This window comes from Theobroma cacao, chromosome 9, assembly GCF_000208745.1.
Source record: "Theobroma cacao cultivar B97-61/B2 chromosome 9, Criollo_cocoa_genome_V2, whole genome shotgun sequence".
Taxonomy (NCBI): Eukaryota; Viridiplantae; Streptophyta; class Magnoliopsida; order Malvales; family Malvaceae; genus Theobroma; species Theobroma cacao.
The window spans coordinates 26,152,806-26,180,391 of NC_030858.1; the positions used below are offsets into that span (position 1 = coordinate 26,152,806).

A 27,586-nucleotide genomic window follows, 5' to 3' on the forward strand; every position below is an offset into this window, starting at 1 on the left:
TTCCTTATACGTATTTGAAAGATCATACATGCATGGTTATATAATGTTTACTTATTCAAAGTTCAATTCCCTTGACTTATCCACTTCCCGCATTCACTTACGAAATCTTTGTGACTCATATGTTATTTTTTCTATTTTTTTTTATTGCAAATCAGTGATAGCACTCCTTGCTAGCAACAAGTGTTAGGGAAACATGATCTGTTTATTTTTAATTGGGGTAGGTGTCTAGCATCCACTTAAAGCCTAGCGAGTTGAATCATATTCCATTGACGAGTCGATTTTTTATTTCTGTTTATAAATAATTATTTATACTGAAATATTAAGCCATTGGGTGGCAAGTTACTTTTTGATATTATGATGATATTATGATTGTTGTCCTAAAGAGCCCGCATGAGCACTAAGGGTGCATTTACAATAATTATTATGAATTGTATTGGGTACAAATATTATGAATGGAAAATGTACACAGTTTATATTGAGAAATCCATATTTGTGTGCCTACGACTGAATATGATTGTTTATACTATAATGACTTATGCTTTGTCTGATGATGACGGTAAATGAGCCACTTAAACATAATTGAATGATGAATAGAAACTTACTAGGGTCTAATGGGCTATATCCACACAGATCTTAATGCCGATCATGATCCCTCCACAAAATGAGTTGCGAATTTCTAATTGTTAGAATAAAATTTTAATATTTATGATCTATTTGATTATTTTACTTCTAATTAAAGTCGTAACTGTATATATATATATATATATATTTATTTATTTATTTTAACAATTACAACAAATTATGAGACGATTTTTTTTATTATAATTCGGTTAAACAGTATAGCCAAAGTAAATTATTGAAAATATTTCAATCGATTAACATATTAAATTGGGTAATTCAATTTTTAATAATTTGATTTGGGTTCTAACGAAATCGACTGAATTGGTTATATAAAATGTTGATAGGCAATCCATCAATTCATCTGTCTGAACCTTTTCTCCTACCCTCCTCCAGCCCCAGGGGTCCAAATGTGATCCAACACTGAAGATATACACAAAAAATATAGATATATTGATGAAAATCAATAAATAGTATGTATCTTCATAATCTTACAAATATTGTTCAAAGTCATGCTAGGTGGTACGCAATTGTGTTAGTTCCAAATGCAAAAATTGCTGGCCCCTCTTCATCCATAATATAATTACAACTATTAACAAAGACTTCCATGATTGAATCAGGGGGATCAATAACATCCATATAATTACCACTCTTGCTTACTCCTTGTTACGAGAAGTGCGATCTTTACGCTGTCCACCAAGAATACGAGAAATCTGCAGACCTCTGCTGAATGCTTGGTTGAAAAGCATACGAGTCTGAAATTCTGAGACAAAAGGAAACCAGGCCAGGAATGCTACCGGAGTGAAAAGAAGCAACCCCATCACTATCTCATAACCACGAGCAAGAGTTCGGACTGATCCCCAAAAACCAGCTTTCTTAACGAAAGGCCTCAAAGCTTGAGCAATCTGACAAAAATACAGAAACAAAGTGTAAATAGCATTAACATACATTTTGAAGTAACATAGATACAAGTTCAACCATTATCATATATGATTGTAAAAATTGTAGCAGCAATGCATATGTGTGCGTGAGAGAGAGAGAGAGAGAGAGAGAGAGAGAGATGTTTACCAGAAGCATTCCCCAACCCGTAGGCATAAATGCAAGAATGCACACAATAATGTCTTGAAGTGTCATGTGAGGGAGAGCAATCAAAGTAACCAGAATGGCTATGAATGTCAAGAATATTAATCCCTTGATAAGCCGGAAAACAAGTTGATAACTTGCACTGAACTTCCGCCTCCCAACAGATACAGTCTAAGCAAGAAAAACACAAAAATGTAAAATGATTAAGAATGCTTAGAGCTAGATATACGTAGTTTAGTTCGCCTCCAAATTTGAAATCAAGACCGACATCACTGTCATAGTTATCTGATACATATGACAACATAAGTAGGAAGATGAAACCATTCAATTTTGAAAAGACATCCGTAAATAAATCATTTTCCTGTGTGTTGACACAACTATTTATAAACTATTCTGAAGCATTTGGTTGTCTTTATCTGTTTAAGCAGCTATTGTTTATCAGCAGTTAACCGTGGTTAAGTAAACCATAACACAATGAATTTAAGCCCTGTTTACCTGTGCAATTACTTTGACTTGGTTTTCTTTCTCTTGAAAAAGTTCTCATTCAAACAATAAATTTGTTTACAAAGGAACCAAAAAGAATAATTAAGCAATGAGTGATCTAACAGGAATATGAACAAGAAAAATAAAATGCTTGATGGCAACTTATGCCTAGTCTACTCTCAGGAAGATAATAAGCAATTAACAAAAGGACTTTTTGAAACATGTCAAGGCCAATATTTGAAGAATCTAGCCACCTACCTTCATCACAAACAATATCAGAACAATCACCAGCCATGATGCACCATAGATCTGTGACCAAGTCAATGAACATACCCAATGTAAACATATAAAGATGAAAAATAAGGAAAAAATGGCCAAAGAAACGGAGAGGGACATACCAAAAAACTTCTGTTTTCTTTTATAACATTCAAGTGATAGACAAGCCCATACTGGTAGATAAAGAATCGTAAAGCTAACAATATCTCAGCAAGAATACCACGCTTCCCAGAATATTGAAGATGCTCTTGCTCTTCCTCCCACCATGATTCCCAACTTTTTTCTGGAGGTACACCTATACCACCTCGGTTGTTTATCCACTTATTCCAATCAGTCCAATCATCAACAATCTTCTGCCACTCGAAACCAGAAGGATTGAATAGGAAGGGAGCAAAAAGCCATGTGCCCACCATAAACCACAAAGATACAGTGATCAATACATAAGCAACTGCAGTTCTGTAAGTATGACCAAAGATTTGGTACACTAGAAGCAAGATCATCATCTCAATACCCTTCACAAAATGGCTACGTGAATAAAGCCGGTAGTTGTCAGCAAACTTGGCATGGAACACCACAAACCCTCGGCCTGTAGGCCTGTACTTTGCACCTCCATGAAGCAATGTCCTTCCATAATAGTGGGTCTTTGTTCCAAGAGAAAATGTAAAAAATACTGGTGCCAATTGCAATTGCATTAATATAAATTCACTTAATGCAGTTCGGAAACCCCTTTCCAAGCCAATCTCCATCAACATAGGTAATGCCATCAAATATCCAATTTGAACAAAAGATTGAGAAGCAAGAGCCACTTGAAGAGGCTTATTATCACGAATTGCTGGTTGCTCACTCAATCCTTGTTCAAGGCCACTCAGCACAAGATAGAGGCGACCATAAAGGAACACATAGACAGTGAGCACTGTTATCTGAAAAAGAACAGAGAATGATGCTTGGTGTGTTACATAGAGTCATAATATTTTAAAGTTGCAAATAAAAAAGAAATTTGCAGAATTACCAGAGTACTTAAGTAAAAACCAACTGTAGTGAAATAACAAGACAGCATTCTGAAAAAGTCAAATCGATGTCCAAGCCGGTATATATCCCGACTCAAAGTCTGCTCTCCATTGCCATTAGCTATTTTTGCCTCAAACATAGATATCTGATTGAGACCCACATCCCTTCCCTTCCCAACTTGTATGTATTCATGATGGGTGACATTGCCTTCACGAAGTGTAGAATTGAAGCCTGCAATCACAATCACAAAGTCACCAATGGAAGACAGAACCAAACATTAATACAAACATGGCACAAATATAGAGGCATTTCATACCAGCAAAAATATCTTCACTCAAATTAATGACTTTGGATGCTTTACTTACACCCCCTCTTGTGAGGTGAAAGAGCCTATCAAATACATCTGGATGACCATAGTGGAACCGAACCCTATACAAACAGGAAAATTGTACAGAAGAGATCAAGTATTGGTTAACATAAAAGATGCAATGAAAACGTAACTGAACCACAGACATGGGATTAAAGAGAATGCTTATTCCCTTGAAAAAACTCCAAAAACTCAAAGAATATAGATTTCCTGGAATAAACCAATTGCACTATAGTGTATGGCTGGGTTGATGCACCAGTAGAAATCTCATCCTCATTAAAAAGACTAATCATAAGAATTTGCAACATCATAGATAATTTGCCAATATCGTAAGACTTATTCTTTAGAGCTTATGGACTTAATCTTCATGGCATTAGAATTCCAAATAAAGCAGTTCAATAGACAGAGGATAGCTTGCTCTTTGCTTTTAGAAGAGAATTTTTTTTATTTTTTAAATGGATAACCGAAAACATTTTGGAGATAAAAAGGTTAAAAAATAAGAGAAATTTTTATGCAAAATTTCTTACAAAAATGATACTAATAAAGACAATTTGGGAAATACTAAGCAAAAAACCTTTGATATTAGTTTTTAACATATAATTTTATCGATGAGTCGTCCAAGTTGAATAAAAATGTCAACTAATTCAAATTATTTAAAAGTAAGAGACTAATCAAACTCTCCCAATAAATGTTAGTATAGATTCCTAAGCAAGCTCAATTCTTTGTACTAACAAGAAATTTCCTATGGGAACCTTGATTCGTTTCAATAATTTAACAGATACACCAGCTACAGAGGTCCATAGTTTTATTAGCTTTCTTTTCATCTTATTACTGAAAACAAGCAACAATTACAATCTCATTCTGGAGAGCTAACTACATGGATTGTCCCCTCAACAAGCTCGGTAAAAAAGATGTTATTTTTTGTATTTTCCATCACTGTCCTTTTTGGCCTCCCTATCCTCCATTACATCACATCTTCTCATGAGGGTATTTCAAGGTCAATTCTTTACACTTCCAAACCACCTTAAAAGGTTTTCACATACATGTTTATATTTTGGATCATATCGCGCCATTGTACTCTATTCCATGTCCTCCTTGGTCTTCATCTCCCTTGACATGAGTGTCCTCCATTCAATTGAATCTTTCACAAAAGGGTAATGGTATAGCAATAGCATCTTCTCAACATTGCTACACAACTAAGATTTAATCATATTGAAAAAATAACCTTCCACTTTTTTCAATTCATGGTTCTGCTCAAAAGAGAAATGCACAGCTTTTAGGTGCTGTCCCTTTAAGTTAAAACCACTAAGAATTAACAACAATGATTACAATGACTTGTTAACTTATGGTGCACGCAGTTTGAGCTTCACAGGTAGAATGCATTGAGCTACCTAAAACCCTATTTGAAGGATTATTTTCAGCTTTACCATCAACATCAAACCTAAAACCACTAATAATAAGTGAACAGGCCCAAACAACATATTCCCAAACTTCATTAATATTGGATAACACCATTTAACACTTCTCCTCATCTAGCTTCAACACTAACAAGTCAAATAAATAGGCTTAACAGTGTGAAAATGAATATGGAGAAACAAACAATAAATAACAAAATAAACAGAGCAACAAACAACCAGGGCTCTAATAACTTGTCAAACATCCAACTAATACCAATTTGCTACAGCTCAAATAAGTCGTTTTAAGTCTCTTCTAGAAAAGAGGGGGGGGAGTGTAATTGATCATGTATTTCAAAAGGAAACAAACAGATCTAAGAATTCCTGGGTGCTTTACTTTCATTATAAGGGATTAAAACCCCCAGCATTACCCATTGAATAAATAAACAAATATTATAAAGCTCTGAAGAAGTTTAAAGAAAAAAGCACAACTTACTTTAGAGGGTTGGCTAACAGTCTCTGACCAATAGTAACAAAACTTGTCTCCTGATTTGACATGAACCATGCAAGAGAAGAAACACTGCACCAAACGGTAGAAGTATTAACCATCATATTAACATGGCAAAAAAGCAGTTACTAACTTGGAGACAACAAGATGCCACCACACCTTCCTGTAAATATGTGCTCTCTAAGCCCAAGAATTGTCGGGTATCTTACACCATCATGCTTTGTGAGGAATTCTTGCAACAAATTCCTCATTTTCAATGCCTCTTCCATGTAATTATCCTATGCAATTCATCCAAAAGAGAAAGGTAATTATCCTAAGCAAATGAGCAATAAAATAGAAGTGATTGGCACAATGTAGAGAATTATGATGCTTAGTCCAACTATCATACCTGGTTCATATCTATTGTTTGCAAGCCTTCTCCTCGTGTGAAGATAATGGCATGATTTTGGTTTTCAGGTTTCCCTTCACCCAAGATAGCAGGTCCTGGAAGTTTTATCCGATAAATTTCCTGTTTGTGGAAAATGACAATTAAAAGGAAAAATTTTAGGATGTTGAAATAGAGTGAGAAATAGGCAAAGCAAAAGTGGATATTCAAAATCAACAAAGTGAACAATCAAAGGATTCTATTGAATTTAGAAATATAGAATATCCTCTGGACAATCTGAAGGAGTTCAAGAACAAAATGCACGTGTAAGCAAAACTCATGCCCAATATTTTAAGGCATATTATGATGACATTTTATCTTCGTAGATGCAAATTAATTGTAAGAGAGTAAAAACAAACACACACACAGAGAACGTTAGCAGCGCAGGCATATTAAAAAACAAAGACTATTACAACTCTGTGTGCATGTAATCAAGATCTAAAAACCCACAGAAACATTAGGAAAATGTAGTTTAAATGCTTGTGTTGTATTTCTCTCAAAGCTGGTCATTAATCTTTCTTAAAAGCTTATCATTGGGGATCTACAAGGAAAATATAGCAACAGCTTCTCAATTTATAAATGTATTGCCATTTGTCAAAGTAAATATCAATGGCTGGAGGGCCAACTGCACAAGAATAGTTCCAAATAAGTGGTTGATTTCATTTTTTTGGCAGTATGAAACACTTATGTCAGGAAAATAAGTTCCTCATTTCCCCAATGCTAAAAGATGACCGATAGGAAAAAGAGAACTTTTAGCATTAGAAAGAACATAAAAAAGAAACACCTTTGCTGAACACTAAAACAAAAATTATTAAATTATAATAAAAATTAAAGTAAAAGAAAAAATGTCTAATTGTCAGAAGCATCCTCAAATTATTGTTATCTTAGATCAGTCTTCAACTTTTTAAATGTGAATAGAGAAGAGTATAGAATCATTACATAAAAAATAAAAAGGAACATTATTTTAAATATTTTTCAAGAATAATGACATGCAAAAGTACAGTAATTGCTTCAAGAAGATTATTATTCATTTTATACCTATGACCAGCTTTTCATATAAATAAGTATTGCTACTGTTTTGCTAGCATTAAGCACTCAATTACTAATTGATAATATTTGGAGAGTGCCACTTCAACAAAAAACCACAATAAACCCAAACATGAATGAAGTGGGATAATACAAAATGTAAAAACCACCCTCATAAGCAGGCACAATCTTACAATTTAAGCCAATGAGCATACCACATGGGCATCAAATAAAAGGCGATAATGCCAAGAAAACAAAAAATTATACCAAAGCTTTGATACTATAAAAAGGCAACCAACCCAAAACCATTTGGCAATAGGTGCTGCCCAAACTCAATATGAGATAACAACAGACCCCAAATTCAACTAAGGCGAGATAACACCACTTGAAAAATAGTGCAAAATACATAATCGCATATGATTTTGAAATTAGATAAAGTATTACCTGGTCTAGATTTTGCACTGGCTCTGAAGAATCACTAGACTTTGGCACAGCCCTCACTAGAACAGTAAAGTAATTAACCTTGCCATTAAGCTTCTTCAACCTATCCTCATTACGTTGTTCAACCTCATCAATGTATGCAACGCGAAGTGACGGGTATCTGCCAGTAAAAGATATATCCACTTAATAAAAAATATGCTGGTTGCTAAAAGCAACTGAGAAATCTTTGGAAAATTAGCGTGCTTACTTAGTCATAAGCCTCAGAATGTCCTGTGCACGCTGCTCACCAGATCGCTTCTGAATGCCATATTGTTGACAAGAAACAACATATGTGAATTTCATATCAGCTACTGCTTCACACTGTACCTTCAGTGACCTATCCTCTTTGTTATCCTCCGTACTTAATTCTATGGCCTTATAGCCTTCCATCAAATCTAAGAAGGTTGACATTAAAACCAAGTGAGCTTGAATATCTCATATCACACAATAATTCATGCAAGAATAGAAATATTAGTAACGCAGATGTAAGAGCATCAGTAATGCGATTAGCAGCATACAATTAATTATACTGCAATTTTACAGCAAGGTGAAACAGTTACCTTCATGTTTGGCCATATCAAGGAAAGCCTGCAGCTCCAATGCTTCACGATAGTACATCATACCTCTAACTGGCATTTATAATGATCTATTAGTCTATAGAAAAAAGGAAACCAGTGCAAACATATGCATGCACACAAACACACATGAATGCACGCGAGAGCATGCACACACACCACAGAGAGAGAGAGAGAGAGAGAACCAGTTCTCGTTAAAGTTTGGCCCCTATATGATGCCCATAAACGAAGGTGTTCTTCTAACTCAGGAGATTCTCTAAGTTCTTCTTCACTGCTGCATTTCACCCGCTCAAGAAAGTTATTCCATTCATCTGAACATTATTAATCAGCAATCAGCCATAAATGGAAGAACAGTGCGAAGATTTCGCATTTCCAATGTACAAGTGAATGTAAATCTTTAATAAAAATTAAAAAAAAAAAGGGTGAATTCAAACCTGGAAAGATTTTTTGCAAGTAAAAGAGGATGGAAACACCATCTTCATTTGGATTTTCCAATTCTTGCAAGGAGAAAAGAACTTCCTCTGTGTAGTAAGGAGTCAAAACACTACAAAAAACATGATTTATCACTTCAGCAACATGCATTAAAAACAAAATCATGATTATCATATAATCATGATCATCAGGCAAAAACGAAGCTAACGATATTTGAAATGCTCAAGCCCATGTACAGTATTCATTAATTTTTACCAGATAGTGAACTATAAGTCATTTTTAACATTTAACCAGAGGTTCAGCAATTATATGGAATAGGAATTTACTTCAGGCTAATGATCTCAAAAGAGAGAACAATATTCAACCAACTTTGTAATCAAGGACAAAAATAAAATAAAAAAAGTAAGTCAATTTGTTTGTAATTAAGTTTTATACATTTCATTACCTTAAATTATTTAATTTTCAAGCAATTACATCATTTGAGGCAGTCTGGAAACATAAAGAGGAGACCAACAAATGCCCCTACAAGAAGATTTGATTTAATAGATGATATCCATGTCCAGCAGTAGAGGAAGGCCAAAGTGAATCTGTAGAGGAACTATAAGAAAAGACCTCATTTTACTAAGCCTACAGAGATTAGTCTTACATAGCGTATAGTGACACAATGAGATCCATATACCAACCCAATAGTGGGAAAGGCATAGAATTTTTGCAAGTAAAACCTCATATAGTAATACTTAATTTATTCAATTGATCTTTCTGTATATTTTATACCAGTTAAATCTAGTTTTGTCAATTGTAGAACAGGTAGCGTACAGTAGCAGTAAAACAAGTATGAATAGAATAAAAACGGGATGGAAATAAAAGGATAGATTTATGGAGAACTAGATACATGTCATCTACACTGCAAACCTTTCTATTCCATGGATAGGCAGATAGATAGGGTAGAGCTTTGGGTTTATAAATTGTAACATATACTCTGAAATAATTCATATTATCTACGAATAACTAATATAAATGACTACTATAATCAACAAGCAAGATCCTAACAATTTGTTGAATACTAATGGTTGCAAAAATTCTGTTATTTGAGCCAGCTTAGCTCAGAGGTTGAGTATTGCATTTATAGCACAATGGTCATCAGTGTGATTACAATAGCTCGTAGGTGTGCGAATTTTACATAATTGGTATGTTTTATTAAGAAAATAAAAACAACATAGAGAAAGCTTCTCTCCTTTTCCAAGGTTTACTAATCTGGTTATCATGTTATAGAAACTTATGAATATGAATAAATTGGATAGTTTCTACTGTTGGACAAACAAAACAAAGGGCTTTCTTGCAAGATAAACCTATATTTTATATATCAATAATTTTTTAAAAATAGCACAAATATGCTCTCCCAATTTCCCATTCAATCGTCAACAAGAAATATTCATTAGTTTATACCCGATGAGATATAAGAAGAGTAAAAAGCACTAGTAGAAAGAAACAATAAATCTGGGATAAAGCTTACGAGAATGAAAGCATATTGCGAACTTTAGGTGCAGCAGGCATATCCATAAACAAAGAATTTGAGAAGAAAGAAATTCGCCTCCTAGCTTCTAAATTAGATGGTACGTCCATAGCAGATTCCTTTGTGGTAAGTAACAGATAAAGTCGGTTGATCTGCAAAACAAAAATAGGAAAAGCAACAATAGAAAAAATTAATAGATTTATCTAGAGAGAAATGCTTTAAGCTTTAGTGTCCAACAATGAACTCACCTTTTCTTTCCATGCTTCCGTAACAGGAGATATTGGAAACTTGATGGCTCCAGCAGAGGCAAATAATTGATCTAATTTTTTTTGATCAAATAATTGATAATGTTGATCAAGTACTCCATGTGTTGAATCCACCAAACTTTTAAGTGCAAAAAATAAAATAAAAATGAGGAGTAAGTTAAGGCACTAGAACATACACACGTTAAGGAAACAATCATGTGAAGATGACAAACCTGGAGTCATCCTCCGTCATTATGTCTTTTGTCACAGTCTCCAGCATATCCTGGAAACAGAGTACCACTTGACCCCTTTCTTCCTGCTTATTTTCCAACTGCAAAAATCAAGCAGGTCATCTTAGGACTTCCCATTACCACCCAAATCTCACAGGAATGAAAATCCTCTTAAACCAAGTTAGGTTTTGAATATTACCAAAAATTTGATCAACTTCACAATATGGTCATAGAGACTAGGGAGAGCACTCATTTTGTAAGTCTTAATTAGACTACCATGTTCTATAAGTTCGTCAACCTTGGAAAATATAGCATCTATAACCCTGGAAACACATTGGAATGAATAAAAATGATTTTACACAACAGTAGCCTTCACCTAATAATAATCTTAATAAGAGGAAATTACAGCTTGAATGATATGGATTACATCTGTGGTTAACATTCTACATTGAACAGTAGCTTACTTTTTTTCCCGGGGCCCTTCAACCAAAAACTTAATAATGCTTCTGAATGAAGCATAGCATTCACGAATAGCACAGGACATGTAACGGTCAGCTTCAATTCTCTTTTGCAGCTCTTTATCCCTGCTATCACTGTCCTTGGCCATGTCTAATGCTATTGGGATCTACATGAAGATTCATAGTTAATATCATGATACTCAATTCTCAAAATCACCGGAGCAGAATAAGTTGAAGCAAACCTTGCTAGCAAGCAAAAATGGTGGCCACTGTATTTGCTCTAAATCACGGTCAGCCCAATAGGGAACAAGCAACAGGTTCATTTCCCTGAAAATGAAACAAGCTCAGCACGTAGCAAGAATAACATTAAAGCTGGAATTACTGAGTATAACTTAGAGCAGAGAGTATAAATACTTATTGCTTATAAGATCTTCCTGCCGAAAACTGCTGATTATTTTGTTCCACAACTGAGCAAATTTTGCAGCCTCTTTCTCTTTATTAGATGGTGGCTGAAAAAATAGACTATTATTAGATGGCAAGGTACTTTGTAATGCTTCTATCACAAAATCATAGAGAGATCACAAGTTATATGATAGGTAATGTCAAAGAGGTTTGACCTGCCCAAAGCTACGAGAGAAAAAACCCCAAACTCCTTTCTTCTTTCTCTCGATCTCACCCTCTGGAATTAACCGAGCATTAAAAGCACCAGGCAATGATTCAAAACGAGATCTGAGCATTCCTAATGTTCGAATCTGAAGTTTATAACCAAATAAAGGATGAAACACTAAAAATCCAAACACTGCAGAAATAAAACAAAACTAATCTAGGTTCAAAAAAGATTCTATACTAATTATTGAGAAGCAGATGAAGATGAGATTTTCACTATCTCCAAATAAAAGTGAAACCAGCAATTTTCATTATGGCAAAGTTTACCAAAAAAAAAAAAAATGATGTTCTACAGTTGACATCATCCACATAAAATAGGTGAAGGAAGTAAACACATGGTAAACAATGACCATAGTGCATGTTTCCTGAAAATGCTTGACAAAATAAGAAGACATTTTGTTAAATAATTAGAAAAATGAGCAAAGGAGTAAAAGTAATAAGACAAAAGATTGCAGTAACTAGTTATGTGAAGCTCAACGAACCTCTCCAAGGCGTCTAAATGCACCATAAATACCTCCAAACAATGTGGAGAATATTGCATACCAAATCTGGGTATCCATAAAATAGACCTAGAAAATAAAAATCTCCAAATTAGACCTTAAAATATCCCAGTCAAGCTTATGACAGGAAAACATGGATCAACTATGAACATGACATAAGCCATACAAGAATGATTGGAGCCCAGAGAGCAATCACGACACCAATGTTGTTCTTTGCTGCAAAAAAGACAAGAAAGAAATGAACCTTCTGTTATGGGAAAGAGAACAGACTGACATCTTAATGTCCATTACCTCGGGGGAAAAATTCATGCCACTGGAATTTACTTATCCGAACAGACATAACAGCTTTCGTGGGACCAACTAAAGGCTTTATCTGTGACCAAGAAAGGAAGATGTGATAAAGTTTGAATCAGTTTTAAAAAACATTTCAAAATCTGATATGCTCATCAGAGATAGGTAGATAGAATACAAGATCTTTTAAGATCAAAACAAGAGAAATGCCAACTGAAGTGATTCTGGGGTGACTTAAGTCCAGCTTCACCATTACTTTAATCATGGCCACCCTTTGGTATCAATAGCTGACCATGACAGTATTTTGATTGATTTAATGATCAGTGCAGAAAAAGAAAGTATGATCGTGTGTGTAGGCAGGGGGGAGTTAAGGATCAAACGATTGAAAGATACACCTCAATATAATAACTAAATGCCAACTTAGTGATGATAAGTAGGACCCAAAACATCGTATACCTGAAAGTTCAACAACAAAAAAATTAGAAATCAAACATTTGACATGGTTACCACAAAAGCAATCAATCAATCTTAAAAACATCAAACTCTTACTTGAAGAGAGAAAACGTGCTCTCGTGCATTGCCCTACCAACATAGAGACGAGGCTGAAAAAATCAGGCAAGGCAATAAGTGAACTAGAAAAGGAACGAGTAGGGAAAAGAAGATTATATAAGAACAGTTATCTACCTGTGACCACCACATCATAAGCATCACAATTTTGTAGTGGGAACTTTCAAGGAATCGACGAACGAAAGGAAAAAGAAACAATATCGCGGCCAGCATATTTGGTGACAAGTAAATTACAACAGCCAAAATAAACAAGGAAGGTGAATTTGAGGCATTGCCAAACCAGCTTTGGATGGTTCGTGCAAACCCTGAAGGATCGTCCCAAGTATAAGCATAAGTGACAGGTAGAATTATCACCCATGCAGCTGCCGAAACAACTTTCAATATGTATCTTAACTTTACATGAAATGACATGCTCTGCTGTGCTTTCCAACTAAGGATTACATCAAGGACAGCTGCAAACATTATAGAAATATCAGTAAAAACTTCAACATAGCTGACATGCAGTACAATGAAAAGGTTTCCACATTCCATAAAATGCAACAGCTTCATTATCGGGTTGACATAAGCAATAAACAAACATGCATCTAGCCATAGAGAAACAAACAGTAAAGCAGAAGGAAATTTCCAACTTAACTGATACACAAGCATGTAGACTGAAATACCAGACATTTTAAAAAACATAGTCCACTAGTAGTTGGCACCTAAAGTGATGGCATCCATTAACCAACAGTATACAACAGATCAAGACCAGTCTCATTATTGATAATGAAAGAAATGGAAAGGGTGATCCTACAAGGAGCAGTGTAAATAACTTAAGGTTAGCCACTTCAGATGCCAGAAACAGTGTGCATAGAAATGATATGTTATCTACAGCACTAAAACAAAAGAGAAGCTATATGATACAACTGGGAAACCGTTATCTGCTGCCATGATTCAACATATAAAAGAAAAAAGATGTATGCCCTCAAAAGACTACAACTCAAATCTTCTTTCTCAGTAAGTGTGTCAAACTATAATTATTTTCTGTTAGCCTTAAATGGGTGTAGAAACAAGGTTTTAGTGCAAACAAAGTGCTTTCTACGAAGAACTTGAAAAACAATTCACCAGAATAACCTCAGATTTCATAAACCAACAAGTAGCATTTTTTTCTATTTTTTTTATCTTCATATGATTTGCCTACCATCTCAAAGAGGATGTTCCACTCAATCAAGAAAGCTTCCGTTGCAAATAGTTAAAATGATAACGACAGACGCTGAAGTAAGACTAACTGGTTTCACTCACCTTGGCCAAGCTTCAATATAGCAGCAGTTATAAAGACACTCAGCACTTTCTTGAACAAATCACCCCTAAAGATTGAACTTGGTTGCCCCGAGCCATGCCAAGCAATAATAATCATGGCCTTACAAGAACCAGACTTTATCAACACCATGCCAAAAAAATAAAAAATCTCAAAGGTAAATATGGAAAATCAGGAGCACCAAAGGTAAGTGCTACCTGCAAGGACAGGATGAAAAAACTCCACATTCGATCAAAGCTTCTGAAGACATGCCAGAATGAGCGTATCTCAACAAAGTTAACTTTCCCCATCCATCGATCATTATTAGATGGCTTGTTATCCTACATATAAGAACCATCAGCCACAAACTAACCATCAGCCACAAACTAAGTAGGAGAAAACAATCATGCTAAAATGACTTGATACAATTAGCCAGGTGTCCTTTATTGCTAGCTTCCCATTTGTTTTCAGTAACCAACACAACTTTCAAATCTATACAGTCACTAAGAGTTGTAGATTACATAGTCCAATTACCTTAGCAATCAGTGCCATAAAAAGAGACTTTATCTTTCATTCTAGGAAATAGAAAGCAGAACATATTGAGACTCATAAGAAAGAGGAGACTGACATTACTTCAACTTGAAGTCCACCATAAAGTCAACAACCTATAGTTGATCAAGCAAATACAAAACATGCAAGCTAGAACTTTATGAAGAGAATTTACAAAATTACTTTGATTGCCACAATAGATTTAATTGTCTAAAGCCTCCCAGATGCAAGAACTGAGAACCATATATACAATAAACTCATTGCTGTCCATTGAGCATTCTTCTTTTGGTTTAACAAATGCAAGGGAAAGAACAAACAGAGATCCAAAAACAAGCTTACCCCATTTTTCTCACGAACTTGTTCAATTGGGAGAGAAAAGAAATCAGCATCAGCACGCATTGGCCAACCCAACCGGAAACAATCAACGGACCTACAATTAAACATGGGTAAACATATCTTTAGGAACATAAACAATGTGGAGAGATAAAACTTATTAATAAAAAATTCATACCAGAAGTATTCATTTAAATCATCGTAATTCCTCCATTGTGAATGCTTTGATTGCCCTCGTTTACTTCTTTCAGCTTCCTGCAAAGAAAATCATCTTTTTTTCAGACAGGAAGACCAATTCTCCAGCATATTCACCTTTAAATTAAAAGGTGCAAACATACACACACCAACAGAAACGGAGAGAGAGAGAATAAAATGTATGCAAAAGTGGACAGGAATTGCATAGGGTACCCTCCAAATAACATCATAGATAGGTGTAACAACTTTCTTCAAAAAAGCTTCCTCCTCGCCTCCATAGGCTGGCTTCACATTCTCTCCGGTCATAGGACTGACATTTCCAGCTAGCATACCATAAAGTTCAAATGCCATCTACAGTAAGCAAAGGAAAGAAGCATTTACTATTTAATAAAGCAGAATAGATCCATCAAAGCTATCTAGAGATAGAGACATTATGGTTAGAAACACAAGCCAGGCATTGACACTAGTCCCTACACAGAAACTACATAAATATAGTCAAGACAAAGAGAAGATTGATAACCACATGCAAAATGCCACTATAAATGGCAACAAATTTCAGAGTAAGTTGACAAGAATGACATTGGATAAAAGCCAACTCAAAACAATTTCCTTTTATTAATGTTGGAGAGGTACATGTATGGCAACAATGTCATTTCTCCAACGCTAGAGAGATATGGGCGAACATAATTTTCATTAGGTTGTTCATATCAAATAGATTACAAGGCAATTAACTTAAAACAATTCGCAATAGGTGGAGAGGACTCAATCATATTAACGAACCCAAGAGATTCCACTCACCCTCACATGTAGGAAGAATAGACCTATGACATGGTATGTACTTCAGCAGTAGTGAATTACAACCCTACTGTGGACAATAAATGATGGGACAACTTGCTTTGATCAATAAAATTTAAACAAACCTCAAGTTTAGACAGTGTGGGATAGATTACTTACACTCTCCGTCATATGTAGGCCACATATTAGCAATTTAAACAAACGAACCTACAACCTTGAAAACAGAAAACGGCAACAACCAAAAAAACAAACAAGGCAACAAGCAACCTAGGCTTCGAAACCATGCTAAAAAACTAACTTAACACCAACTGGCCATGAGTGGAAAGGCTTAACTTGAATATAAGTCGCAACAAAACCCTAACTTAGCCAAGATGTGATAACAATACACAACAATTGACAACTATGCATTTATGATGGCAATTTCAAACACATGATGACACAACTTGAACTACATAAAAATACCATTAGAAACTTGAGTGATGCACGACATAAATCTGTCTAACCCAAAAAATGACATCACCAATTTTACAAATAAATCAATGGTTGGCAATTTTCATTCAAACTAACAGCCATTGACACAGAAATGATTCATGAACCCCAAATGCATAAGACCTTTTTTGGCTACAATGAACTGACATTTTGCCAAATTCTCACATTGCACATTAAGTTTGATAATCTCTTACAAATAGCCAAAAGACCAATGCAATGCTATCAAAGGATGTCCTAATTTTAACCTCTAGCTCCTATGGGCACCCATGAAGATACTCAAGTTTGATAATGTCCAGTTCTACAAGACAAAGTATTTCTCACAAATTAAATGCAGAAACACTAACACAACAAACTTTTTTTTCCTATCAATTGCTAAATCTTTTCTGATAGAAGTATGGGTCAAAACAAATGGCTACTATTTCCATACCCATTATACAGAAGCCTGCTCCAGTTTGGTTAAAAGCCTTAATTCAATATACATAAGTATGCATATCCATGGGAAGAAGAGGAGTTTTTGGAACATACATGATGATAGATGTAGCAAAGGCATTCTGGCATGAATCTCAAGTTTGCAGCTTCACCCCATATTAAAAGATACAGACCCATGTATAATAATTTTCGCTGTTGCACTTCCTGCTGAATGGTTGGCAACCTGCAGATTTGAAATATCAAGGAGAATTAAGCCAAAAGAAATATGGGAAATCCATTCCTTAGAACATGACTGCAGTTGAACATCTTGAAAGCTTAGGGGTGAAGAGCAAAAGGAAAGATACATAACAAGCACCCTACAAACAGGAAGTGCTTCCCCAAATTTATCGATTGGAGTTCACTCTTGCTATGTTGAAACACTTGGTATAATTAACTTAATTCATGACATATATTTCTCTTAAAATATATCCTAGAAGCAACATAAAGCGGCTTCCATTGAAGTTACATAGTCCAGCAAGATTTACTGCTTAATAATGGCACGGAGTCTCACCAAAGACTACTTTTCCGATCCAAGTACTTGCACCACTTTTTATAGTTCTTAAAAAGTTTCTTCATCACTTCTGTTAGCGCATGATCATCCAACTGCGCAAGAAACAATTATGTCAGAAAAGTTCTTAGCCCTAACCCTTTCAGCACACAACATAAGATCCAATTGCTTAGGCCACAAACCCCATCTGAAGCACATATGAAAGAAGAAAGAAAAACTTTTGTATTTTACTAATTAAAAGGAATTGTTAGCACAAAGAAAACAAACATTTTAACAGATAATAACTCTCTACTTCTCAAAAATAAGCTTACGATATATTATTCCGAGAAACCTCCCCCTCGTATGCAGGCCAATACTAACAATTGAGACAAATGAGCCTAACATGTGAACAAATAATGAGCAACAAACAACAAAAATAAACAAGGTAAGAAACAACCTAAGCTCTAATACCAAGTTAAGCTTCCACTGTAAAACCGATTGGCAATACGTGGAAAGGACCAACCAAAACAAAAGGCCACAACAAACTCTAAAGTTTTCATGGGATACGATGATTAAACATTACCTTCACATGTAAACCCTATACTAATAGCGTAAATAAACAAGCCTAATACATGGCTTATAACTAAGGGGCAACAAATTCCACATGTTTGGCACACTCCTTGGCATCAGTTGTTAATATTACACATGGAGTGTTAAAAGGTGTTATCATATAAGTTAGCTTTAGAATTTGTTGTAACCTTATAAATTAGTTCAATCTCTTCACTTATTGCCAATTGGTTTTGTTATAGAATAGGAAATGTGTAAATATTCATTTATTAATAAACGTAATTATAGGAATTAGAAATCACCATAATTATAGGAATTGGGAATCATCATAATTATAAGGATTTTATTTTCTCTATTTTCTTTATTCTTTCCCTAATTTAGAAATATTTAAGCTGTATATATAAATGATGTATTATGAATGCAATAAGCTGAGTTTTCTCTTCCACAATAACATGGTATCAAAGCTGTGTTGGCAAATCTGTTTCCTTGAAAACAGAGTTCTTAGTTTCTCTTTTACACCCAAACCTAGGTCACCCATATAGGGTGACAATCTGATCCCAAAGTCAGCACTAGGAGGAGACTCACCTGCTGATCGGCTTCTTCCTAGAACCCTGCCACTAGAGTCCCCACGAGTGGCTATCACACGCCGCTTTTAGTTTCTGGTTCTGTTCCACACGCCGACCATCTATTGGAGATTCACTCCGGTCTTCTCTTCTGGTCTTCATTCCAGAAGGTTTCAACAAGATAATTTGGTATTCTTGTTGGGTTTTGTTACTGGGTTTTCAAGACGACAGAGTCTGTGCCAGAAAAAAATCAATGGTAGTGGCTGATGTGATTCTTGTGATGACAAAGGTCACAGAGCATAAACTTAATGGTTCCAATTATTTGGATTGGAGCAAGACTATTCGGGTCTATTTAAGAAGCATTGATAAGATTGATCATATTATTAATGATCCTCCTATTGATAATACAAGGCAAACCTGGATGAGGGAAGACACACGACTGTTCCTGCAGATTCGAAATTCCATTAATAGTGAGGCAGTTCAGGAGTTTGGGGTGAAAAAGAGTAAGTGTGATCACTCAGTGCTTTATAAACAATCGGAGGCAAGCATAATCTTACTACTAGTGTATGTTGATATTGTCATTACTAGGAGTGACACTGTAGGTATTTCATCTCTCAAATCTTTCTTCATACTCAGTTTCAGACAAAAGAATTAGGGTTGTTGAAGTGTTTTTTGAGTGTTGAGGTGACAAGGAGTAAGAAAGGTATGTTCTTGTCTCAAAACAAATATGTTCTTGACTTGTTGACTGAGACAGGAAAATTGGGTGCTAAGTCGTGTAATGCACCAATGACTCCTAATTTGCAACTTACAAAAGAAGATGGTAAATTGTTTGAAGACCTTGAAAAGTATAGAAGCCTGGTTGGAAAATTGAATTATCTTACAGTGACTCATCCTGATGTTGCATACTCTGTTAGTGTTGTAAGTCTGTTTATGTCTGCTCCAACAATTAACCATTGGTCAGCTTTGGAACAAATCCTATGTTATTTGAAAGGGGCTCCAAGATGTGGTCTATTTTATGGAAATCATGGACATACTAATATTGAATGTTTTTCAAATGCAGATTGGGCAGGTTCCAAGAGTGATCGGAGATCTACTACAAGATATTGTGTTTTTATTGGAGAAAATCTGGTCTCATGGAAAAGCAAGAAGTAGAATGTAGTAGCTCGTTCTAGTGCAGAATCAGAATACAGAGTTATGGCACAAACTGTGTGAGGTAGTATGGATGTATCAGCTATTAAGTGAAATTAGTCTTAAGTCTTCTTTGCCTGCAAAGCTGTGGCGTGATAATCAATTTGCTCTCCATATTGCCTCCAATCTCGTGTTTCATGAACGAACTAAGCATATTGAAATTGATTGTCATTTTGTTTGTGAAAAGATTCAACAGGAATTCATCCCTACAAGATATGTTAAAACCGAAGACCAGCTAGGAGATATCTTCACAAAAGCGTTGCAAGGACCTTGAGTTGATTATATTCGTAGCAAGCTGGGTATGATTAACATCTATGCTCCTGCTTGAGGGGGAGTGTTATAGAATAGGAAATGTGTAAATATTCTTATATTAATAAACGTAATTATAAGAATTAAAAATCACCATAATTATAAAGATTGGGAATCATCATAATTATAGGGATTTTATTTTCTTTATTATTTTTTTATTTTAGAAATGTTTAGGCTGTATATATAGATGATGTATTATGAATGAAATAAGCTGAGTTTTCTCTTTCTAAATAACAGGTTTTAGTAGCATGCTTAACAAGTTAAGAGCTCAGGGTACTTGTTACCTCGTTTGTTAAGCTGTTCATGCCTCTTATTTGTCTATTGTTTGTCCATATGATTTTATGTTTAGATAGATATCAGTGTTTTGATCTTTCTCAACACTAAGGACGATTTCAGTCAAATCATGGAAATCAATTGGAATTGTGTTGATGGAGATACTATCATTGATGTGTGGTTGCAAAGATGTTATCATGGTGGTTATTTAGTTGGGTTTGGATAGTGGCACCACACAAGAAAGAGTAACAATTATCAGCAACAAAATGAGAAACTATCATTGCTGCTTAGCACTGCCAGTAACACTGCACAAGAACTTTAAGAGAGATCTATGAGATAAGACTAGAAAAGTATTTTAAATAACTGGAAAAGGAAATTGAGAAACGGGAAAATTAAGTAAGAAGAATTGCATACTTTTGATGATTAAGATGGGTTTATCAAAAATAAAAAACACACACATATTCACAAAACTAAACACCCCTTACAGATCAAACTCAATAGCCCCATGTAGATGATTTTTGGACAATTATGGACTCACTAATGTATCATTGTTCCCAAGCATGTCTAGCAAAAATTGGACGCACAGCAAGTCTATGGATTTAACCTCAAAGTAGGTATAGGGTTTTAGGCTGATTCTGCATTACGAGATGTTGGAGAGAATTTGACTTGATGGCTCCGAAATGGATTCTCTCCTTAAAACTTTCTTTGGAGTAGGAGATTGCTTACCTATGTCTCCTATTTCACACATCATCACATTCCTTAACCGTTACTTGAGAATCAATTCTTTCTAACTTGAGAATTAACTCTCCATCATTTAATGAGGAATGAGCTAGCACCTTTTTATTGGTTGCACTACTTATACCTCTAGCCTATATGCGGTCTTTAAGCATCATTACTTGTTTCCACTTCCCACTCACTGCTATAGGCTCTTGTTCCTACTCATCGGGCATAGCTTCAAGGGCTTGTCCTCGCTTCCACACTACTGTAAGTATTTGCTTCACGCTCTTGCACGCCACTCCAGGCACTTGTTCTCACCTCTACGCTACTCTTAAGTATTTGCTTCCCACTTCTGTGCACCACTCCAAGTTCATGTTCCCAAATCATTACCCCTATTCACCACTTCCCACTTTCCCTTTCGATCATTCCACCTACCACAGCAGTCCATACTCTAGCGACCATTCCAAATCCTCTATGCTGCTCTACTTCATCTTGTTTCACCTCTTTACGACACTACACCCCATAATACTAATTTAACCTAGTAAAAGTTCAGGGACTAATCCAAACTTTTGATAAATATTCAAGGATGAAACGGGCCACATATAAGAGAAAAGGGGATAAAGGTAACCATCACCATTTGAATATTTGCAATAGAAAATTCATGCTCACATAGAAATATATATATATATATATAGTTAGCAAGCAAACCTTGGGTTGTTGATCAGGCTTTGGAAATTGCCGTATGTGCACATTTGCAAGCAATAAGATCAAATGCTCCCTTTGATTTGCCACATTATCTTTCTGAAGAGATACCAATTGAGATGTAAGTATGGGTCCAAATAAACAAATTGAATTGGCTTTTACCAATACTTTACTAACAAATTTCAAATATTGGCAAGGGAACACAGAACACCCCACTGCACTGTAAACATGTAGTTCTACTCCATTTATTTTTCACCTGAAACCCAAACATTTCTTGAAGCCAATCTAGAATGTCTTCATCTTTCTTTCTCTTGTGGTCTTTGGGCCATGGAAGACCCCTAGTGTTACGAAGAGCATAAACAGCTGCTCGGATCTACAATTAAGGTAAATAACAATACGTAAGCAAAAGAAGCGAAAAGCAAATTGGAAGTTCAAAACAACTATCAGACAAGATACAAGCTCAAAATATACCTCAGAATATTGCATTATAGCCTGGTTTGCACTTTCAGGATCAAGAGGAAGGATGTTGTAAGGGACCAAGATCTGTGTCTGTTCTGCAACTTTATCTTGAGCTTCCAAAATCTGCACTAACCTTAACCATAATTACATCTTTCACATGCAAAAAAAAATGAAATTTAGAGTTTATGGTTTCTTAGTAAACTAATCGAGCCAGTGAAAGATATCTACATCAGACAAGACAATAAAAAAAATGATCAAAGGTCAAAATATATAAAATAGTTTCACCTCACGGTCAACTTCAATAGATTGTGTCAAATTGACGGCCTTCAAAACCTCAAAAAGAACATTCGCAGTTTGGTATGCTTTTGTAAGTTGCGCCCTACATAAAAAAAAAAAAAATTGGATGTCAAGTAAAGAACTATGAATAGCAATTTCCACAATAATCACCCAAATAACTTAACACCATACCACCTTTAGGACTTACCGATCAGCTTTATCAGCAGCACTTGTCAATGCCTGGATGTACTTTTTGTAATAGTGTTGATAAAAACTTTGCATTTCACGGGCATCACTTTTCTTAACCCTTCCCTGTAGAGTTGGATCATTCTCCTGTAATGACAAGATGAAATCTCCTCATGAGACCAACAGCAAAGAATAGATATAAAGAACTAGAAGCATAAATAAATGCAAATGAGGACATGTAGACAGTATAACGAAATTTATTATACATTAGGTGCACTTCAGCCATGAAAAGCTCTGATTACAGATGAAATTCTACTTACTAACATGGACTCCACATCAGATCTGTTTGGTAAGGATCTAAAATATTGGAAACTGGTGATCCTAGGGAAGCTATACCATGAACTATTATTAGCATGCCTAGGACACTTCTACTTATGAACAATTAACTCCTACGAAGCTCATCAGCCTTATTAACATTCAACCATCTCTCTAACCAATTCATGCTTTCGTAATCCGTCTATGAAAAATTAAAGTCTAAAAAACTCATCAATCTAAACCAGTTTATGAACCCAACGATCAAGGGTTTAGTTAACTATACAAGTGAGAACAATATGAGAGTTCTGATTGCCCTACTTGATAACTTTTAAGAACTATGTCAACCCAAACAAAATAATGTCTTACTTTGATGATTAAAACAAGTATCATATAAATGAATAAGAAAAATTCCTGCTCAGAATGTGCTTTAAACATTCCCTTTCACAAGTTTCAAGGCTATCATTGGCAACTTGTTATGCATTTTCAATGTCTCTGGGACAAACTAGGGTCCGTGTCAAAAATCACTATCGAAGCCATGACCACCCTTCAGAATATGAATCACGAAGCATCCAATATAAAAAAATGTAAAAGCTAATATGACTTCTCATAAACAAAATTAACAAAATATAAAAATTTATTAACAAAAAGGAAAAAGAAGTTAGCAAAAAATAAATATATACCATGCATGAGAGAAAGGAAGGAGAGGGACAATTATTCAGAGTTGGGTTGACTTAGAAGCTAAGATGAATTCTAATATAAGTGAATTTGTGAAAATCCCTCATCGATTTTCAAAAGTGAAACGAGTGGCAAGAATTGTAACTTACATTCTTAAGAAAAAACTAGAAGGGAGAGCATAAACACAACTTTCTGCTAAATCCAAAAGTTTTAAATAACCATCACCGACTAAAAACCAGTAGTTAAAACAAGGGATAAACCCAGTTCCCTTCTGTGTTTTTCCCCCATCTATCTAATATTAAGCAGCAGAATATCATAATGGAAGCTCTAAAAATACCAGGTTCCACAAAATATAAACTTGGAAAAAGTCCCAGAAAAATAGTCAATAAATACTTCATTATTGGTTCATGAATCATTAAGCTCCAATGATATCAACCATGCCACTATTCTCATGCTTCTCTACACAAATTGAAATTCACAAGCTCATTCTTAGTTAGCCAAATTTGTGAAAATCCTTTTGGAAAGCATGGATTTCCAAAAACGACATGAGCTGCAGGAATGGTAACTCACATTCTTAAGAAAGAAGCCAATAGGGAGTGTATAAACACAGCTTTCTGCTAAATCCCAAAGTCCACCATCACGACAAGAAAACAGTAATTAAAACAGGGTTTAAACCCAGTTCCCTTCTGTGTTTTTCCCCATCTCTCTCATGTATCAAGCAGCTGAATTTCAGTTTAGCTGCTCTAAACATACTAGGTTCCACTACAAATTTAGGATAAGTTCCAAAATATAGTCAATAAATACTTCTACTGGTCTGTGGATCATTAAGCTCAAATGATATCAATAATGCCATTATTCTCATGCTACTCTACCCAAATTGAACGTCATTTCTACATTTCAAAGGCATTTAAAATATATGCTAAGCAAATTCTTCAAAAGAGAAGAACGCAAGATACTCACTCTTTCAAGACGTTGAAGCAGAGCAGTTTTAAATTGGCGAACACCACGTCCACTGGAAGTGGGATCCAGCCTGTGAGCTTTCTCAAATGCATAGAATCGACCTACAAAGAAAACCGCGATGAAAAGATTCAACTTGAGAATGCAGATAATTTATAGAATCACACTACAAGTAACCAAGAAGCAAGAAGCAAATTCATAGCAACAACGAACTGAAACAAGTGATACCAAGATGTTTGAGGTTGACTAAAGACAGATAAATATAAATGCCCATATTTAAATATTTGACAGAACAAAACAGGTGAAATTTGAAATAACACTCTCCCAAGGAAAACCAAATAAGCAGGGATGTCAAACATCAACCAAATCACAGCACCGGAAGAAGTATGATTTTAAGATCTAGATGACTGTAGACAAAAGTAGACAACACTAATTCTAGAAAATCCAGGAAAAAAAACTTCAACGCTAGAAAATGTTACAAAGAGTTATCGGCATACTTCTGCTTCATTATTATTGCATCTTGCTTCTAGGGGAAAATCATTTAATGGTTCAAAGTTGCAATAGTTGCTGCTGATCTTATAAAAGATTTACAGGGTAGAAAACAAATTTTCTTATTGAGATGCATCCGAATAATGCAACATTAGGAAACCCCATAATGTACCATTTTTAAGGCAATATATAGTTGGAAAAATCCAAGTAATAGGTTCTCAAATATTTGAAATTTTCAGTAGTTATCTTAACAAAAAAGTGAGATGCAAGTAAAAATAGTACTAAATAATAATTAACTCAGTGAAGTAGACAACAGTGTAAGCCAACTTGTCAAGGAGCTGCAAGCGTAAGTATATTTTCACTTTCACCTACATGTGCGTACAACAGAAAATATATCCAATAGTACACAATGTACATATGGAATCAGAAAAGCAGGTTAGATATATTGGGATTTGAAACTGCTATACTTTACACACTTAACACACAAGTATAAGGCTAACTCGTAGTAATAGTAATAGCGAGAAACATGTATGAAAATAGTACTGCAAATAATGGCGTTAAAACATAAAGAAAATCCATATTGTGAAAAGCAAACTAAGGCAGAAACTTACAGAGATAAGCCACCCTTGGGTTGCTTGATTCGACCTCATTAGCAACACGGAGAATGGGTGCAATCTCGCTAAGAGAAGATGGCACCACCTCACTGTCAAAAGCTGTCTCTCCTAGATTACCAGCAGTCTGCGTGCGTGTGATCCGCCTCAGCGGTTGCGATTGATCTGACACCCTGCTCGAGGACATCTTTGCCCTCGCCTTCCACCCAAAATCTCAACGGGGAAAAAAACACTAACTTCCCTGCAAGAAAAAAAAGCTGTTTCTTTTCATCTTGCATTAGGTTTTAAGAGAAATACAAAATCAAAAACCAAAATTTAACCCTATCTCAACTTAACAACACATCATAAACATCCAGAAACCAAAAATGGAAAAGGAAAAAGTCAAGGTTTCAGAAACCAACAAAGTAAAAGCTAGTGAATCTAAAATGCGAAGGAGAAGAAAAAGACTCTGGTAAGCAAAGAAACTACAGTGAAACGCCAAAAGAAACTGGAAATTTTAACTGAAAATAAAGATTTCCAAGCACTGTACTTAAACATAAAAGAAAAACACTCCTAGAGAGAACAAAAAATAAAGAGTTAAGCAAAGAAGATGAAGTACCAAGCAATTAAAGAGAATACTTTGAGCTACTAAGTCATCTACCAAAAACAGCAACAGATTAAACACCGAAATGGTGAAGGCAATGTGAAGAGGAAAGAGAGCTCACAGAGAAAAACCCTAAGAGAGAGAAAAACAACTATAGAGTGAGAAACAGAGACCGAAGAGAGTGAGTGAGTGAGACAGAAGGGCAGCTACTTTAAGCTACTTAGCCTCAAAGGAAGCAAAACGGAGAAGAATGAAGCTTAGAAAAAGGAGAATGGACTTGTTTTTTTTCTTTCTTTCTTCGTAACTGCTATTGGTGGAGCGGGTTGGGCAGAGAATGAGGCTTCATGTTTATTTAATTTGCAAAATTGCCACTGTTTGCTAAACCGCTTCTTTTATTAAATAAAGTTCATGCTCTAAATTTTTCTCTATGCTTCTTTCTAATTATTCGATGGTTAAGAAATAAATTAATCTTTGGAGATAAATATTTTACATCTCAAGCAATTTGAGTTCAATTAACAAAATTGAAACACTAAAAATCTGTTTAAATCAATCAAATTTTTTTTAAACTTGAATCTCACTCCAAAAGTAATTAAAAAAATTCAAAGTAATTATTATCAATTTGAGTAAAGAGGTTATATTTAAAATTATTTCATATAAGTTTAAAACTCAATTTAAGATTAAATTTTTAGTGCGAAATTAGAACAAACAATCTTAATATTTATTTTAATTATACGAGTAGGATAAAAGTGTAAATATGTAATTAAATATATTTCTATTAGTAATATATTTTTAAATAAAAGGATCTATACAAATATATAGGTTGTTACATGTCAAAATATTTAAACTCAAAAGTAAAATTTATTTTGGTTTAACTATAACCTCAAACAATCATTAGAATTTACTTGACTAAGCCAAAGCTTTGTCATCTTGGCATCTATGATCATGTGGCTATCAGTATCAAGACAGGTGGTGCTAACTAC

At 34.9% G+C, this 27,586-nt stretch overlaps 1 protein-coding gene across 2 annotated transcripts; it reads right to left on the minus strand.

Moving 5' to 3' along the window:
- Positions 1,051-26,844, minus strand: LOC18589680 (callose synthase 3). Of its 2 annotated transcripts, XM_007014754.2 has the most exons (43): positions 26,622-26,844; positions 26,024-26,264; positions 24,927-25,027; positions 22,999-23,123; positions 22,800-22,893; positions 22,527-22,637; positions 22,312-22,428; positions 22,062-22,154; positions 17,761-17,852; positions 17,307-17,433; positions 15,711-15,848; positions 15,481-15,557; positions 15,309-15,399; positions 14,639-14,761; positions 14,426-14,543; positions 13,262-13,596; positions 13,127-13,179; positions 12,973-13,033; positions 12,578-12,659; positions 12,453-12,502; positions 12,269-12,355; positions 11,738-11,872; positions 11,535-11,629; positions 11,363-11,447; positions 11,127-11,287; positions 10,862-10,985; positions 10,666-10,763; positions 10,436-10,571; positions 10,188-10,339; positions 8,677-8,786; positions 8,428-8,553; positions 8,228-8,296; positions 7,876-8,062; positions 7,632-7,788; positions 6,126-6,245; positions 5,897-6,015; positions 5,726-5,809; positions 3,785-3,897; positions 3,470-3,699; positions 2,583-3,380; positions 2,443-2,493; positions 1,687-1,872; positions 1,051-1,523 (listed from the first exon to the last, which is right to left on the minus strand). In XM_007014754.2, exons 2-43 carry the CDS (start codon positions 26,208-26,210, stop codon positions 1,275-1,277), a joined length of 5,847 nt encoding a protein of 1,948 aa, XP_007014816.2. In that variant the 5' UTR covers positions 26,211-26,264; positions 26,622-26,844; the 3' UTR covers positions 1,051-1,274. The 2 variants fall into 2 exon arrangements, with proteins under 2 accessions (XP_007014816.2, XP_017982875.1); XM_018127386.1 differs by lacking the exons at positions 22,062-22,154; positions 22,312-22,428; positions 22,527-22,637; ... (3 more) ...; positions 26,024-26,264; positions 26,622-26,844 and adding an exon at positions 18,889-19,009.

Excerpts from the sequence above, each read along its gene's own strand:
- LOC18589680 (XM_007014754.2), bottom strand. The coding sequence starts at position 26,210 with ATGTCCTCGAGCAGGGTGTCAGATCAATCGCAACCGCTGAGGCGGATC. Across the intron at positions 22,894-22,998 it reads GCTGCTGATAAAGCTGATCG|GGCGCAACTTACAAAAGCAT; the intron begins GTAAGTCCTAAA and ends TTTTTTATGTAG. Across the intron at positions 17,853-22,061 it reads AGCCTGATCAACAACCCAAG|TTGGATGATCATGCGCTAAC; the intron begins GTTTGCTTGCTA and ends TTTCTTGCGCAG.